Source organism: Heptranchias perlo, chromosome 3 (genome assembly GCF_035084215.1).
Source record: "Heptranchias perlo isolate sHepPer1 chromosome 3, sHepPer1.hap1, whole genome shotgun sequence".
Lineage (NCBI taxonomy): Eukaryota > Metazoa > Chordata > Chondrichthyes > Hexanchiformes > Hexanchidae > Heptranchias > Heptranchias perlo.
In genome coordinates this window covers 85,014,807-85,032,462 of record NC_090327.1, presented here as the reverse complement: position 1 = coordinate 85,032,462, position 17,656 = coordinate 85,014,807, and the positions used below count along the sequence as shown (strand labels likewise).

The following is a 17,656-nucleotide window of genomic DNA, read 5'->3' as shown; positions in this document are numbered from 1 at the left end:
GCTGGTGAGAACTGAAGGGCTCCCCCAGATCTATCCAGGCACCTGAAGTGCACCTTCAGCATTCCTACGGCTTGTTCAATGATAGACCTGGTGGTGATGTGACTCTGGCTGTACTACTGCTGTGCCTCGTTGGTGGGGTTTCTCACAGGTGTCATGAGCCACATCTGCAGGGAGTATCACTTATCTCCAAGGAGCCAGCCTTTAATTCTGTCTTCTGTGTGGAAGAGGTCCAGGATGTTGGACTTGCGCAAAATGAATGAATCATGACAGCTGTCAGGGAATCTGGCACACCCCTGCAGTAATCTGTTCCGGTGGTCGCACACCAGCTGTGCATTGATGGTCTGATGTCCCTTTCGGTTTATGAACAGTCCTGGCTCATGTTGAGATCCTCAGATTGCTATGTGTGTGCAATCAATTGCGCCCTGCACCTGTAGGAAGCCATCCTGAGAGTTGAAACCCATGCCCTCTCAGTCTGGCTGATGTCGTCGTGAGGGAAGTTGACGTAGTAGAATGCCCTGGCAAATAAGCCATCCGTCACCAACCGTATATGCATATGTGCTGGTGACTGAGAGAACCTGGAGATGTCACTGTTGACACCCTGGAAGGATCTGGGAGGGGAAGAAATTGAGTACAGTGGTGACTTCAACTGCAACGGGCAATGTGTGCCCACCAGATCCAGCCGGGAGCAGCTCGGCATGAAGGAGGCTGCAGATGTGCGCATCCCCCTGCCGACTCAATCTGAGCCTGCGTAGGCACTGCTCCTCAGAGAGGTCCAGGAAGCTCAGACTCTGCCTGTAGACCCTTTCATGTCGTTGGTGCCTCCTGCGACCTCGGCCCCTCCATTGGTCCCCTCTCTGGTCCTTGTTACACCTATGTGTTGTGCACCTGCAGATCCCAGAACTGTACGACAGCCTGTCGCGGATGGCGATATGCCTCCTCCTCAATGTACTGTGGAATAGATCCATTGTACCCCCTCCCATCCTGATTTTGTCAGTTGGAGGGGCTCCAAAATGTAGGTAAATTTGTGCTCACACAAGAAATCTCAGTCTAAACACAAGAAATGTCAGTTTAAAGACAGAGATGGAGAAATTGCTGCAGGAGTTCCTCAGGGTAGTGTCCTAGGCCCAACCATCTTCAGCTGCTTCATCAATGACCTTCCCTCCATCATAAGATCAGAAATGGGGATGTTCGCTGATGATTGCACAGTGTTCAGTTCCATTCGCAACCCCTCAAATAATGAAACAGTCTGAGCCCGCATGCAGCAAGACCTGGACAACATCCAGGCTTGGGCTGATAAGTGGCAAGTAACATTCGCGCCAGATAAGTGCCAGGCAATGACCATCTCCAACAAGAGAGAGTCTAACCACCTCCCCTTTTCATTCAACGGCATTACCATCACCGAATCCCCCACCATCAACATCCTGGGGGTCACCATTGACCAGAAACTTAACTGGACCAGCCATATAAATACTGTGGCCACGAGAGCAGGTCAGAGGCTGGGGATTCTGCGGCGAGTGACTCACCTCCTGACTCCCCAAAGCCTTTCCACCATCTACAAGGCACAAGTCAGGAGTGTGATGGAATACTCTCCACTTGCCTGGATGAGTGCAGCTCCAACAACACGCAAGAAGCTCGACACCATCCAGGACAAAGCAGCCCGCTTGATTGGCACCCCATCCACCACCCTAAACATTCACTCCCTTCACCACCGGCGCACTGTGGCTGCAGTGTGTACCATCCACAGGATGCACTGCAGCTACTCGCCAAGGCTTCTTCGACAGCTCCTCCCAAACCCGCGACCGTTACCATCTAGAAGGACAAGAGCAGCAGGTACATGGGAACACCACCACCTGCACGTTCCCCTCCAAGTCACACACCATCCCGACTTGGAAATATATCGCTGTTCCTTCATCGTCGCCGGGTCAAAATCCTGGAACTCCCTTCCTAACAGCACCGTGGGAGAACCTTCACCACACGAACTACAGCGGTTCAAGAAGGCGGCTCACCACCACCTTCTCAAGGGCAATTAGTGATGGGCAATAAATGCCGGCCTCGCCAGCGACGCCCACATCTCATGAACGAGTAAAAAAAGAATTCGATAATGGTCCGTTTTGGGCAGTGGTAACGCGATGCGCTACCACCCCGCTCCCGATGGACCCCGCACAGGCAGGACGCATGTTTGGACTTAGGGACTTACCTGCAATCAGTGTTCCTTTCCCGGCCGTGCACGTGGAATCGATGCAATTTGCACTTTCCACCACCAGAGGGAGCTCAATCTCTTAAAGGGAGGATGTTTCTTAGAAATTTCTTAAAGGTAGCTGGTACCTGTTATTTGCTGAAAATAACAGTCTACTGTCTGCATGGAGTCTGAACAGAGATCAGACATCGCCCATGTAAAACACAGATGCAGATCCCATCCCTATGTTTAAACACTGATGAGTTATGTTGAAACATTGAATAAAGGTTGCACACTACTAAATCCCACATCCTCCAATCTGCACACCAGACCTCACCAATCTGCCGATCTGAGTTGCCCAGGCCTGCAAGAGCGCATGCACCGAGGTCCTCTGCTGATGCACTAGAGACCTTGGGTGCAAGAGGTAGACAGAAGGAGTGACATCCTATATCCGCAGGGGCGGCAAGAGGCCCTCCAGACATATACTCGAGGCAGCCGGGGACGAAGTCAATGCCAGGCGCAGAGCATCATGAACATGGATGTAGTGCAAGAAGAAGTTCAATACTTTGACATGAGTGGTCGGGATGAGTGAGGTCAACTGTCGAATGGCGTCTTCTACCAACTGCACCACGCACTACACCCCCCATCACCCACATATCAATAAACTCTTTCCATCAGTACTCAACTCTTCCAACCAGATGCTTCCTCTCACCTTACACATTACTACCGGTGCAAGTCGTCCACCACAACTCACAGACCACACACACTGGCAGCTAGTCAACCATGACAGGCACATCACCCAGGCACACGTCCCGCTTTCTTGCAAGAGAAGGTGTTGCATATCAAGAGGCAGCAAGTGGCAGTGGCATTTAGCCCCTCGAGCCTGTTCCACCATTCGATGAGATCATGGTGGACCTGTGACCTAACTCCATATACCTGTCTTAGCCCCATATCCCTTAATACCCCTTGGTTCACAGAAATCTATCAATCTCAGATTTAACATTCACAATTGAGCTAGCATCAACTGCTGTCTGCAGAAGAGCGTTCCAAATGTCTCCCACCCTTTGCGTGTAGAAGCATTTCCTAACTTCACTCCTGCACATCCTGGCTCTAAATGTTGGGCTATGTCCCTGTGTCCTAGTATTGAAGTCTAGGAGACCTCCAAAAACAGTTACAAATGTCTCGGCAGCCAGCAGCAATAATCCAGCCATTAACCTGCAAATCCTGCATGGTCCCTTTAAATGGCACTGGTGGGAGGTCCTCCAGGCACTCTAAGACATGTTCAGATGGTCGGGGTTAAGACTGTGCGTTGAGTTGAGTGTTAAGTGCCAAAATGGTGCCTATCTCTTTAAATCAGCGTTGCACACTGATTGAAGCCATTTTCTCCCTACTTTACATGATTCCAGCGTTCGCTATCTGCGCCTGCGCAAACTTCTATACCAAGGTGGCATCTGGTGCATATCACGCAGGAAACGTTATCTTGGATGTCGGAGAGGCCGTGTAGCACCAAAACAACGGGCGCTACACGGCCCAATTTAGCGCCCAAAGAACTCCCAGCCAAAGGTTTGTCTGAGAGAACTGAGTGCCCAGCTGCAGTACCTCACCTTTTATTGACATGTGTCAATCACTGGTTTAAAGGGCCAAAAGAGCTTTGGCTGCAACTCGCCTCTGTTTCAGTGGCGTGTTTCAGAAGCCAAGGGAGACACATTCAGGAGAAGTAAAATCTGTTTCTGTTGCAGAATCCATTAAATGTTAAGTAGCTAAAGTGTTTCAACGACCTGAATTGGCCCTTTAAATATCAGCCTGCCGGCTTTAAGTGGGGACGGGACTCACGGGTTTCTGATGCGCTTGGGACACGGTCCCGCTCCAAGAAACTGCTACTTTAACCTCCCACCTGCATCCAACGCACCCATTCTTGGGGGTTAAAATTACACCCCTGTTGTCTCTCGCTCCCTCTGCCATCCTCATATCCAAGCGCATCTGGCCCTTTGAGCACCTGCGACACCATCTTTCCCTTCCACCCATTGGCAATTAACCCATCAGAAGTGGGAATACCGATGAAAACTCACTCTTCGGAAAAATGGGTTTCCGGCAGTGCATTGGGGGGTGGGCAGAATTCCCCCCACCGCCCTCCCCCATTTCTGGCAGGCGGTGGTCCACAATGTCAAGGCTGTGGTGAAGAGTGGCTACGTGGATGATACCAGAGGGCTCGTGGCATTCAACAAACTAGACTCCGGCAAATGGCTTCAGGAGATGAGAAAGTTGGCAGAAAAATGGAAGAAAACATAATATAAAATATATAAAAATAATGGACCCATGGAAATGGTTTTAGCTGTAACATCAACTCAGGGTTCAGATGACTGCTCCAGACAACTCAAGGTTCATTCTCATGACTTACAATATTAGTTAACCCCTCAGCTTGCAATCACTCCTGGGTATCCATTACACTTTACATACTATGTAGGTTTTGGCTTATTTCCTCAGAATCCTCTGTCAGAATGTTGTACATAATATCAAACCACCTTCAGGTCCAACATTATTGTCTCCATCACTTTCATATTCTTCATCTACTTTATGTCCCCATCATATTTTATGCAATTGATACCTAAAATTAAGAGTCCCTTTGAATTTAAAGAAAGCATAAATTGTAAAAAAAAATAGTTCTGGTAGAATTTAAAAACGTAACTCAGTTTTATAGCTCTGTTGAGAATCAGATCCTCCCCCATTCCCCAGAGCTTTGCTTTGCTCTCACAGTTAATGACCTCATCAGAGTTGCATGATTGGATTACTACATTGGCAGCCATCTATTTTTTTTGATGATGCACAGGTTCCAGTTCCACCCAGTAGACCTTTGAAGGTTGTGTTTGAAGTTGAATTGCCTGCAGAGGGAATGTGCCTTTTGTTCTGCACAATTTGTAACTGTGCTACACTTTTTTGAAACTCTAGAAATAGACACAAATCTTATTTTAAAGCTTCAATAAACTCATGATTGCTTGCTTTGATTGGCTTCCACTGAAATCAGTAATAGAATAAAAGACTGTATTTATCCTTTGATTTCCTGTAATTGTGCATTACAGTCATTTTTTTCTGCTATAATCTAATTGCTGATTATATAACTGGGCTTTCCAACATTTCTATAAGGAGATAATGGAGGATCTGTGTTATTTCTCTCTCACACACACACATGTTAGCAGATCTCCTGTGGCGTTTGTGGTAAATGGGAGGATAGGCTATTTTATAACAAGAGTAGTGTCATCCCAAGTAACTTAGCGTGTGATATCAGGGCCACCGGTGACTCTAATTCCATTTTTACTGCATGGTATTCTTTGTACTCATGTTCTGGGAATTCATTTCCATGATTCTGCCTATTTTGCCATAGTGAAGTCTTAGGAGCACACATACAACCGAGGCTCTGGGATCATTTAAGGGAATGTAGGAGCTTTGTGGGGCAGGGTCCTGAAGTTTGGAAACACATGAGAAAGGGCTCTGGCAGTTTGGTGTCATTGAGCTGGGATCCTGGGTTCTGGGGTTTGGGAATATTGGAGCACTGGGACCTCCAAGAATGTGGTCTGGTCCTGTGGTTTGGCAGATAATGGGGATGGTTCGAATGCACAGAAAGTGGTTTAGGGGTGTGTCAGTACCGAGGAGTAGTCCAGAGATCTGGCAGCATTAAGTGGATCCCAGGGTAGCCAATCCCACACAAAACTGGCTGTGGTTGACTGGAAGTAAAGAAAGCAGCAGCAATAGGGCTCAATTTAGAGTATGTCTGGAGACTCAGTTCTTCATTTGGCCGTTAATGTTGCTATGCTGAGTTCCGAATGCATATTTACAGCCTGGAGACTGATGGCACATTTTGAGGACTTAGATTGCCAACGCTAAAATCTAAATGAACATATTCAAGGCACATATTCCAAATTGCTCAGGCTTCCAACCCAGGAGTGGGCCTCTTTGAGAAAACATTTTCCGGAGATTTATAACACTGTGCGGACAACTGTATGATTAAGAATAAGCATTTTATTCAAAATTATTTTTTATTGATTTCTTATGCTATAAGTGTTACTTTTCCTGGTAAATATTAAGCTAGTTGAAAAGAAAGAACATACATTCATATAATGCCGTGACAACCTCAGGATGTCCCAAAGCACTTCACAGCCAGCGAATTACTTTATGAAGTGTAGTCACTGTTGTGATGTAGGGAAAAGTTAAAATGGTGGCTGAAACCAAATTGCAAAATTTTTGAGTGATTTGATTGGTTCAGCTTCTCTTCTCTCTTATTCCCCACCTGCTCATACTTGATTTGTTGCTTTCATTTGTGTCTAGTAGTTTCTCATTGGTTGGTTTCTAACCACTTTCTTTGCTTTTGATTTGTATGTTGGCTACCTACAAAATTTTGATTTTGAAATTTCAGCCAATCACCTGGTGAGTGGAAGACGTATGACACAGGAAATGTGGCACAATGGCAAAATGTGTGCTAGATATACCACTCTTGTATACTAGCGAGTCAGGGTTTACAGTATTGTAAGCAGGATTTGCTGACACATGGAAGTTTGGGAGGGGTGTATATCATGAGGAAAAGAATTTGGGAAGATGTTTGTAAGAGATCCCCCCAGCGACAGTTCAGCAAATCTTTTTGACTGGTTCCTCTCAAAGTAAATGTTTTCCAGAGATTTACAATATGGTAGTGGCGACTCTGGAAGAAGCGACTGCTAGTTTAATGCTGGAAAGGTGGCAGGAAGAAGGATGGTTTTTCGAAGTAGTTTTCGAAATGTGAATCTTTCAACTTACCATGTTAATTCATAGTGCTGTGTTGCAACTAATGGTAGGATTGGAGCAGGGAGACAGGACTTGGGAAGAACAGAGCTGGGAGCTAGTCATGTGTTACAAACTGTCAATCAGAATTAAGTGGAACTAACTTGGGTAGATTACAACATATTTGGGTACAATTAAGTGTGACTGAAAAATCCTGCAGGGAGTGTGTGACAGCAGCCTTTGCTGCGCAGTGCACAAGACAGAGGGGAAAGCACGGGGCCAGAGATGCATAGTGCAGGAGTGGCACATCTTTCCAGCAGGATTCTATGCATCCCACGGAACGTGGACACAGGGAGGCTCAACAGCCGAGGCTCAACTGACTCTACCAAGTGCCGTGGTACGATCCTCACAAGTAATGCGTGAGCAGCGTTCGCAAGGAACCTATCTGGGGGAAGGGGTCATGTGATCGTGCTCCAAATTTCCTCATTTCTTCTGAGCCTGTCAAGATAAAGGCTGAAGATTGTATGTTGATAGACGGACGTTCATGTATAAGTTATATTACAGACATTGGTCCAAATTCAGTACTGCTAAGTCAATTAGCCTTAACTGTCACATCTTTTTATTTTTTTTTGTAGCTGAGGAGGTAATAGTCAAAAATTCTGTAATCAAATGAAACATGCTGTTGATTTTCTGCTACTGCTTCTTTTTTAAGTTGCATGGTCCCGTACAGTGTTTATTCTTCTGTTGTCCAAAGCTTTGGAGAACACAAGAGAGGTCATGTCAATGCAGTGAGCTAATTACAGCCACAAGAGTTTCTGTTTGACCATGGGTAATGCCACGTTATGAAACATTATGCAAATAATGTCCCACACACTGGTTCGTAGGGAGCAAGGGATTGCTTACAAGAGTGGTCTTCGGCACTGAGCATGGAAAGGCTCTAAAAACATAACAACTTCAAACTCCAAAGCTAAAGGCATGAATAATCTGCACAAAATATTGTCAAGGAGCATGAAGAACTTAAGCACTTGCCAGAAATATCCAGATAGAAAGGGTTTTGTTTTAAAACCTCTCACAATGAGGGCAGCACAGTATCACAATATGTCACGTGTGGTAAGATGTGTTTCGAGTCCACAATTCATTTAGTCAATCTCAGCCTTGGAGAGGTACCAAGTGGAGACCAGATGTTTCCCTAAAGGGAGGCAAGGGAAAACCAGAAGGAGAACCATGCTATACTGCTTTTGCACCCTTCTGATTAATTGCAGAGGTTTGCGAAGTAGACCTCCTGTTCACTGGATGGGGTACAAAGTAGGTGTTGTGAAAGATTCTGAAAAGGAAAAGCAACAAAAAAAACCTCCTTGAAAATGCTCCTGGTGAATTCACAGAGATTCCATTATATGAGATCACACCCACTTTGTTGGCTTTGCTGACAATTTTCATCATTGCCATGATCCAGCCAGTTGCAGCATTCTGTAGATGTAGAATTGACCACTGTGCTGTACAAAATATAAAACGTACTGCAAACAAAACAGCAGATGCAATGCATTAAAACACCTAATGAACTCCAAGAGCATAATTGAGCTCTTGATGAATTCCCACTTTAAATATTCATAATCATCCTTCGTTAAACAGAAGTCTAACATTTCATAATTTCCACTAAGTTCACAGACGTTATATTTTCCTTCTGCAGCAGTTGAATACATCCCATTTGTAACAGTCCTGTTGGTCATGGCTGAGTTGGACATTGTTTTCAAAGTGCAGTTCAGTGATCTGTACATGTGACTCTTGGGTAAATCACAGTGCATTAATTTCATGTGATTATATCCGATTACTCTGGAATTCAGCTGTTTTCAAACAAAATAAACCAAGAGTGTCGTCTGAAAGAGGAGTAGAAATTCAACACTTGCTTTGTTCATGTAACAGCACAGTGTGATGGGGAAGCAGAGGGTCATTGTAATCTTTCAGTATTTCCATGAATAAACCAGAAACCATCCTTTGACTCTTGGAAAATGTATTGTTAGGTATATGAATGAATTATGCTGTGTGGATCATATGGACAAGGGCAGCAGGTGCATGGGACCACCATCACCTCCAAGTTTCCCACCATTTACATACCATCCTGACTTAAACGTATATCGCCGTTCCTTCATCGTCGCTGGGCAAAATCCTGGAACTCCCAACCTAACAGCACTGGGGAGTACCTTCACCATATGGACTGCAGTGGTTCAAGGAGAAGGCTCAGCACCACCTTTTCAAGGGCAAGTAGGGATGTGGAATAAGAGCTGGCCTTACTAGCGATGCATTCATCCTTAGAATTAATTTTTTAAAAATATTGATTATAAAATGGACTTTCTTTTGTAATTCATGTATACTATAAATTTCTGTTGGACGGCAAGATTTAAAGATAAGATTTACATTTTATTGCTAGCCAGTTAATCAGATTTAGCAGCTAACCCATATAACTTGATCATAAGTGAGTGAATTCAGCCCTCCTGCTATTTGTCTAAGGACAGAAACAACCTCTACAAGGTAAATCTTTTCCAACACATTTTACTGCATCAAAATTGGAGCATAAGAAAATGTGGAATAAGAAAAGACCTTTTGGCTCATTCCTACTAACAGACCAGGGATAGTTTCTATCACCATATAATAAAGAATAGTCAGCATGGATTTCGAAAGGGAATGTCATGCTTGAATTCTTTGAAGAAGTAACGGTAAGTGTAGACAAGGGTAATGCAGAGAAGTTGTGTTAAACTTGTATAGAACATTGGTTAGACCACACTTGGAGTACTGTGCACAGTTCTGGTCTCCATATTATAAAAAGGATATAGAGGCACTGGAGCAGGTGCAAAAAAGATTTACAAGGATGACACCAGAGCTGAGAGGTTATACCTATCAGGAAAGATTGAACAGGCTGGGGCCCTTTTCTCTAGAAAAGAGAAGACTGAGGGGTGACCGGATAGAGGTCTTTAAGATTATGAAAGGGTTTGATAGGTAGAAGTAGAGAAGATGCTTCCACTTGCGGGAGAGACGAGAACTAGGGGCCATAAATATAAGATAGTCATTAATAAATCAATAGGGAATTCAGGAGAAACTTCTTTACCCAGAGGGTGATTACAATGTGGAACTTGCTATCACAAGGAGTAATTGAGGCGACAAGAATAGGTGGATTTAAGGGGAAGCTAGATAAACAAGCTAGAGAAAGGAATAGAAGGATATATTGATGGGGTTAGATGAAGAAGGGTGAGAGAAGACTCGTGTGGAACATAAATACTGGCATGGACCTGTTGGGCCAAATGGCCTGTTTCTGTGCTGTACATCTATGTAATTCTACGTAACCTGGCTTATTTAATGCCCCTAAGAAGGTGGCTAAGCATATGTAATACTGTACTACCAAGAAGATGAAATTCCTATGAAATCTCTCCCTTATCACTCGAGCTAGCAAATCTCCAGGGTTATCAGTTAACACTAGAAACTACATTATTGAACGTTGACCAGTTACACTCCACAGTTGACATCTCCATGGTGCAACACCACAGGAACTGTATTTAATTATTTAAGTCTGTACTTATCCTTATAATCTTCCCTCTGTTCTTAACCAGATCTTTCTCCAGTGTTTTTTAAATAAAGTTATTCAACCCACATTTGCTGCTTTTCACAGGAGTCTGTTCTACATATTTACTACTTGGTGGGGGGAAAAATAATCTCTGATCTCATTTGAAATTGCTGATTTTTCACTGCCGTCCTCTTGTTCACATTCCAAATTAAATAACCTGTTTATTTCTTAATTATCCTGTGAGAACCAGTGCAGTTCTGTCAGTCTCTTGGGCCCTGAAATTACAATATGGGCTGCTAACGTGTGGATGCTTAATATGTTTGTCAGTAATTCCTGTCTCCACTGTTCAAGTGGAGATTTTAACCCTTGTATTTTACACGTGTAACACCTGTGCTAAAACAGCAGAGAGAGGTTTATCAGATGAATGTATACTAGTATCCTGCATTAATTTCATGTGATCCTTGAGATAATCCAATATCAGATTGCCCTTGGTGATAGCCTCAGCCTGACTGAATACTTTCAGTGATAACACCAGCCATTCGCTGACATTGTGAGGATGTTCACATAGTTAAAAGAAGTAACCAACTGGGTTTCCAAGATTTCAAGTTCAGTGTTACAACTCATACTTTAATGAATGGCCATTGCCAATTTTAAATTTTGACTCTCCTCCAATGTCTCAAACTTGGAAGACAAGAAATGCTATCCTCTGTATAGTGGTCCTCTTGTTTGATTTTGTTTCCCCTCAACAATGGTATCCAAGGTGCTAAATTGATCTCGTCAAAAGTATTCCAAGTATTTTTCCAGCTACAATGTCCTCCATTTTCTTGATATGTGGGGACCAGCACTCCAGTGAGCGGATTAATTATGCATTCTATTTTGTTGCTTGTGTAGTTATAGAAAATGTGCTTTGTAGTGTTGCTCTGGATAAATTATTTTTAAGGATGTGTGGGCAGCACTACTACAAGAACCACAACAGTTTTCCCTGACAACCCCGGGGTGTACCTTCATTTCCACAGTGTTGTCAGGAATGTTCTTAGCAAGCCTTCTAGAACTAGCTAAGCTGAAGCCTTAGCCCAGAATGTTCCACTGTATGAAACTGATGTTTACTGTTTTGTTTTTTCAGAAAGATGTTACTAATATTGCACACATCTATCAGGATTTGCACTGTTATGTTCACTGGAAAGTGAGGAACCATACCAGTGTTATTCGCAGCACGTGCTGGCCAGATCTGTAAATAATGGAGGGGGTACTTCATGGTGGCTGACTGCATAACTCATGATTAATGAAGTTGCAAGTCAACTATAGTCACCCTGATTAGTAAAGCTATAAATCATCACATGGGAAGGTATTAAAGTGCATTCAGGATTTACAACACCCCAAACAAAAATAAAATTAAAGCTGTAATAAAAATAATGTTTGCTTGTGACATCCTGCTGTATACAACATTTGTGCTGTAAATTAAATCTGTACTCAACTACTGAATATGAAATATATGCAACTCATGAGCAGTACCTATACTAAACACGCATGCTTTTTAAGAACATAAGAAAAATCGAGAACAAAAAAAGGACCATTCACACCACTGAAGCCGTCAGCTCTAGTATTCTAATGTTTCCAGCCTGGCATCCAACTGCATTTTGAATGCTCCGAAAACATCCACCTGTACTACCCTCCCTGACAGATTATTCTAGGTGTTTACCATCTTTTTGTGAAATCATTCCTTCTGATATCTGATTTAAATTTACCTTTCATTAGTTTATTCTTCCGGCCACTGATCCTACTATCCCTATTTTAAATTAGTATGATGGATTTATTTTGTGTAAGCCATTTAATATTCCCCTACTTTAGCAAGCTTCTTCCTTGACATCTTCTTCATTGGATGTAGAGATTGAGATTTGGAATCATTTTTATTGCTCTTCCCTGCATCTCCTCCAGTGGTTGCATATCCCTTTCATAGCATGGCCACCAGAACTTTACTCAGTACTCCAATATCAGCTCATTTTACAACCTAGATTTATACTTATTCTGTCCCCATTACAGGATAATATTCTAATCCACTGTCACCTCTAGTATATTCATACATTACCAATGTAATGATCAATCAGTTGAAAATAAAATGTTTGCTGAGTTTTACCTTTTGATATGCCAGATGTATAAACTTCCGATTGCTATTGAACCCATGAAACAATTAATACAAACGGAACACTTTAGCAAATGATGAGTTTTTCTTATTTCATTGATCTGTAATCTCAGAGTCCATAATAAAAAGAAGCACATTTTTTTTCTCAACATTTTACTCCCCTCCTCTCCCTAAGGCACTGACTATTCCTGGGGTAGGTCCCCTCGACACCAGGAGACTCCCAATACTTTCCCCATGTGATCATTCCTTATGTCCAATTCTAGAAACTGAGCGTCAACAAGATATTCAGCCTATGACTCTCCTTAAAACCTACCTCTTTGACCAAAGCTTTTTGTCACCCCTTCTAATATCTCCTTCTTTGACCCGACATTCACTTTTCCCTTATGCTGCTGTGAAGTGCCAGCACTTTATAAATGCAAGTTGTTGTTAAGTGATAGAACCAAGTCCAATCTTGGCCTCACACAAAGTTCATACCCGTGCACCTTCTGACAACGTTCACTGAATTGTGATCAGTAGTGGGAATTTAAACTGATGTCCTCCTCCCTGACCCAGAGACATTGAGGCCAAGTCCGTTTGAGGTTCATTAACTGCGTACAGGGTTATTCCTGGTCTGTATGATTCCATACCTGATTCATCAGGAGCGCTGTACTTTTTTTTTATTCCTTTGGACTTGAGGTGCTGCCTCAGTCACGTTTTGTGGTGGAGATTGAGGTTTTCTTATTTCAGAGATATCCGTAGCTGTGCTTTTGTTCCCTTTGTGAGGGTTCCCCTTTCCATTTCTATGTCAATTGGCTTGCTTGAAATATTTTACTGTCATTACAAAGCACTTTTCTGCTTTTTTTGAAAATTAAGTTCTATCTGTTTTTAGTAAAAAAAATTCCATCTTCCCCAGGAAAATAGGAAATGCAGTTGAGAAAGTGGATTACCTGCTCATAATCTTAAAGTACCACTGCTCCAAACCTGTTGCAAGATGCAAGAGAATGGTCATGGAATGGCCATCTGGTTGATATTTCCACCGACCTTGTGAGGAAGCAGCTGGCTGCCAATCAGAGCCTTTCCACATTAATGTAGTTGAGATTGAGTCTGCATTGAACATAATTTTGGTGGTGCCATTGTGGAAAGTATAAGGAGCAGAAGAGGACTTCAGCCATTGAGTTCAAGTGTTCTGGATGACATTTCTCATACTACTGCAAGTCAAGACTAATCATAGAGAACAGTGTATACAAATTGTAGCAATCAAATTGTTGGTCAATAGCAGTTGCTCAGATCGTGTCTCAATTGCTGCGTGGTTCTGGTTACCTAATCATGGGAAGGATGTTATTGCCCATGAAAGTGTGTGGTGCGGAACAATGGAAATGATTCCGTCTTAAGGATCTACATAGTGAGAAAATGGTAAAAAAAAGTTGGGCTTGTTTTCAGGATTTTGAAGGGAGTTTACAGAATTGTTTCAGGCAAATTGTTCACCGTAATATGGATTCAAATACCAGGGAGCATAAATTTTAAAATTAGAAGATAGGGACTAGTAAGGGAAGTCAGGTGGAAACTTGTCACCCAAAGGAAAGGATTTTGAAACAGAAGGTATAAATGGGTTCAAGAGATAATTGGATATGTTCCTGGAGAAAGAAGGGATTGAGGAATATGGTGAGAAAGCAGGTAGTTGGAGTCAATGTACGAAGAAGAGACAAATATTTTGGGCCTAATGGGCTTTCCCTTTTCTCAGAATTTCTTAGGAATGCTCAGTATCTTTATGTATTAAAACATAGCCATAGATGGATGAATATATAAATACCTGGGCTCTGTATGTAGGTTGTTATTCTATAGCTGCGTGCTGGTAAAGATGACTGTATTTTGAAATGCCACAGTTGCGGAGTTCAGTTGCATACCAGTTATGTCATGCGCCTGGAATTTCCACAGGATTTCTTCTGCTGCTGTAACTTCAGCTGAAGATCAGTGGAACTGCTGGAGAAACAGAATTAAAGGCTAAAAACAGCCATTTACACCGTTTCCCTAAGGCTTTGCCGAAGCTATGGCAGGAGATCAGGAGAACTCCGTGGAAATTCGGGCCAGTGGAGTGGTAGCAGCTGGGTTCAAGTCTGCAGTTCACCCGGCAATGACTTATATGAACTGCATGTTCGATGAGGAGCGGAAGGAGCAGACACTAAGGGCTCCTCCACAAGAAAGGGAGGAAAAGTGGCAGATGAGTGGGTCCAAGGTATACCCGTGCACCTTGAGCTGGCTAGAGAGAGCTTGGTGTTGATAGCGGCCTCCTTAGTATAGGAATAATGCATATCATGGGGCAACCTAAAATAATGGAAGCACAGTATATTGTTCAGTGAAAAACTGTTGATATTGTGTTTAGCAATCACAGTGCTTCAGTGCATAAAAATCCATTCAAGTGGGTGTGTCAAAATACAGGGAATATAGAACAGTAACTGAAATTGTTCCTGTAAATTGTTCAGTGACAAATATTAGACTAAATTCTCATCCTCAACTCTTCCACCGCACAGCTTTGTGAACAGGGACTGCATGTCAGGAATTTGTGCACATGCCAACTCACAATTTTAAAATCAATGGACAGAAAACCCTGATGTGCACTCCCAGTGTGCAAAGTACTGCAACGGGAGAGCTAAAGACAAAAACTTAACTTGCATATTCTATGTATCTGCCCTCCCAGTAGATACCCAGCATCCTCCTTGCACAAAGTGTTCCAAAAGCAACCAGCCTCAGCCCCTGCGAGGGTGAATTTTCACAGGGTAGAGTTCTTCGTCTGCCGGAAGAGCCACAGAAGTCCTGGGAAAACAACATAAATGTGTGGGAGAACTCCTGCAGAAATTCAGGCCCAGTAAGGCTTCAAGAGGGTCCAGCTGTTAAAGCCCTATAGAAGTTGCAACTGGGCATTAGCATTAATACTCTTTTCCCATATCATGATACATTATATGATACATTTTAGTATTACACTGTAATGATTTTATTGAATGTTACAATATTTCCACAACAGCCACAGAATTGTTTTAAAATCCCTTGCTACACTGGACTTCTCGGCTCCTCAGATGTATAGCTCTTTGTACAAGCTGGCAGTAATTGTTGATTCTATCTCTTTATTTGTTGATGCAGGAAGTTCTCTGAGGAAGGGGAGATGGACAAAGTAACAGCAGCTATGGTCCTGACTAGCCTGTCCACCAGTCCACTGGTCCGCAGCCCTCCCTCCGCAGTCCGCGTAGCAGGTAAGTTACTGAAGTTACGTGATGTTATTTTGTCCCCTGTATGATTAATGTACCATAGGACCAGTTTAATAAAACCAAATTCGATTTGTAACTTCTAACTTAATTTTTAAAGTAACAGTTTTTACATTGCACACGGAATTTAAAGAGATTTGGGGGTGAATTTTGCGAGCCTCTGCTCCCTGTATGGAGCAATACTCAATGGGACTGCAGATTGAAGAATTGGACATAGATGTCAAGGACTTCCAGTGATTAAAATTAATGAACAGGTAATTTGGTGCAATGATTACCATGCCTGAGTATCTGGGTGTCTTCTCCTTTCATCAAGTGAGATTTTTAGAAGGCGTTGTGTTGAATGTGTAGTGTTTAGAGGATTGTGCTCCCACTCATTGAATTATATAATTTTACACAACAGGAGACCATTTGGCCCACTATGTCTATACTGGCTCTCTGTAAGAGTTATTTACTTAGTTCCATTTTCCTGCACATTCCTTTTTTTATGTTCCTGGGATGGAAATGATGCTGTCAAGGCTGCATTTATTGCTCATCCCTTGTTGCCCTGAGGCAGTGGTGGTAGGCCTTCTTTTCAAGTCGCTGTATTCCTTGTGCTGTTGATGCTCCCACAACTTCATTAGGTAGGAAAATCCACGATTTTGACCCAGCTACAATAAATTCCCCCACGGAGGGGAATTTGCAGGTAATGGTGTTCCCAAGAGATTGGTGCTTTTGTCCTTTTCAGTGGTAGAGGTTGCAGAGCTGAGAGGTGGTATCAATGTAAACTTGGTGAGTTGCTGCAGTGCATCCTGTAGATAGTTCATGCTGCAGCCACAATGCGCCAGTAGTGGAGCAGGTGGATATTGAGTTTGTGTCAGGAGTGCCTATTAAGCAGACCGCTTTGTCCTGGACGGAGTTTCTGGAGTGGCTGCACAATTACAGGCAAATGGAGAATATTCCATCACACTCCTGACTTGAGTCTATTAGATGGTGAAGAGGCAGTGAAGGATTAGCAAGTAAGTCACTCATCACAGAGTATCCAAGCTGTTGAGGGTAGGGGCCATTGAAGGTCAGGGGAGGTGGTTGGGCCTTTTCATGTTGCAGATGGTCATTGCTTGACACTCATGTAGCTCAAACAGTACCTGTCATTCATCAGCCCAAGCCTGGATGTTGTCCAGGTTCTGCTGTAGACGCGGATGGGCTGCTCCATTACTGGAGGAGTTGTGAATGGAGCTGTAAATTGTTCAGCGATAAAACTGATTTGTGTAGAGGAGGAAGAGAAAGTGGAGGAGAAACACAAGGAGGTCAGGCTTATATGTCATCACTGGTGGAAGTTGAGATCCTCTTCCTAGTACCCGCGCTCTTTCAAGGATGTAAGTGAGGAGAATTGCATGAGAAGGCTACCCTTGACTGCTTGTGTCTCCTTGCCAGACCTTGATGCAACCAACTTCCATCATTTGGACCACTGGGACAGTGCTTGTTAAAGTTGTAACAACCTTGAACCTTTTCACCACTGGTTCTTCACAGGCTGCAACAAGATGGCCAACAGCAGTCATTTTTGCCGTTCATACCTGCATCCATCAGGTCACTGATGCCTTGTTTAGCAAGGCTGCTCAGTTTGTCAATTTTGGAATGTGCTCCTGCCAGCAAAATTATAGTGCTCTTTATTTCTACCATGTGACTGGCTTCCCTAAGGTGCATGGGGTCATAGATCCTACTTGTGGCCATCTGGGCACCATCAATCAGTACCATAAAATATTTGAACTGTAAGGGTTTCCATTCATTGAATGTGCAGCTGGTATGTGACCAACATTGCTCAATTT

The 17,656-nt window shown here is 43.2% G+C and overlaps 1 protein-coding gene across 1 annotated transcript in view; it reads left to right on the top strand.

Annotated features, from left to right (window-relative positions):
* The window catches only part of znf704 (zinc finger protein 704), a 202,901-nt gene that overhangs the window by 122,009 nt on the left and 63,236 nt on the right, over positions 1 to 17,656 (top strand). Inside the window, exon 4 of the mRNA XM_067980699.1 lies at positions 15,733 to 15,842. Coding sequence (XP_067836800.1) covers positions 15,733 to 15,842 — 110 coding nt within the window. The remainder of the gene's footprint in view (positions 1 to 15,732; positions 15,843 to 17,656) is intronic.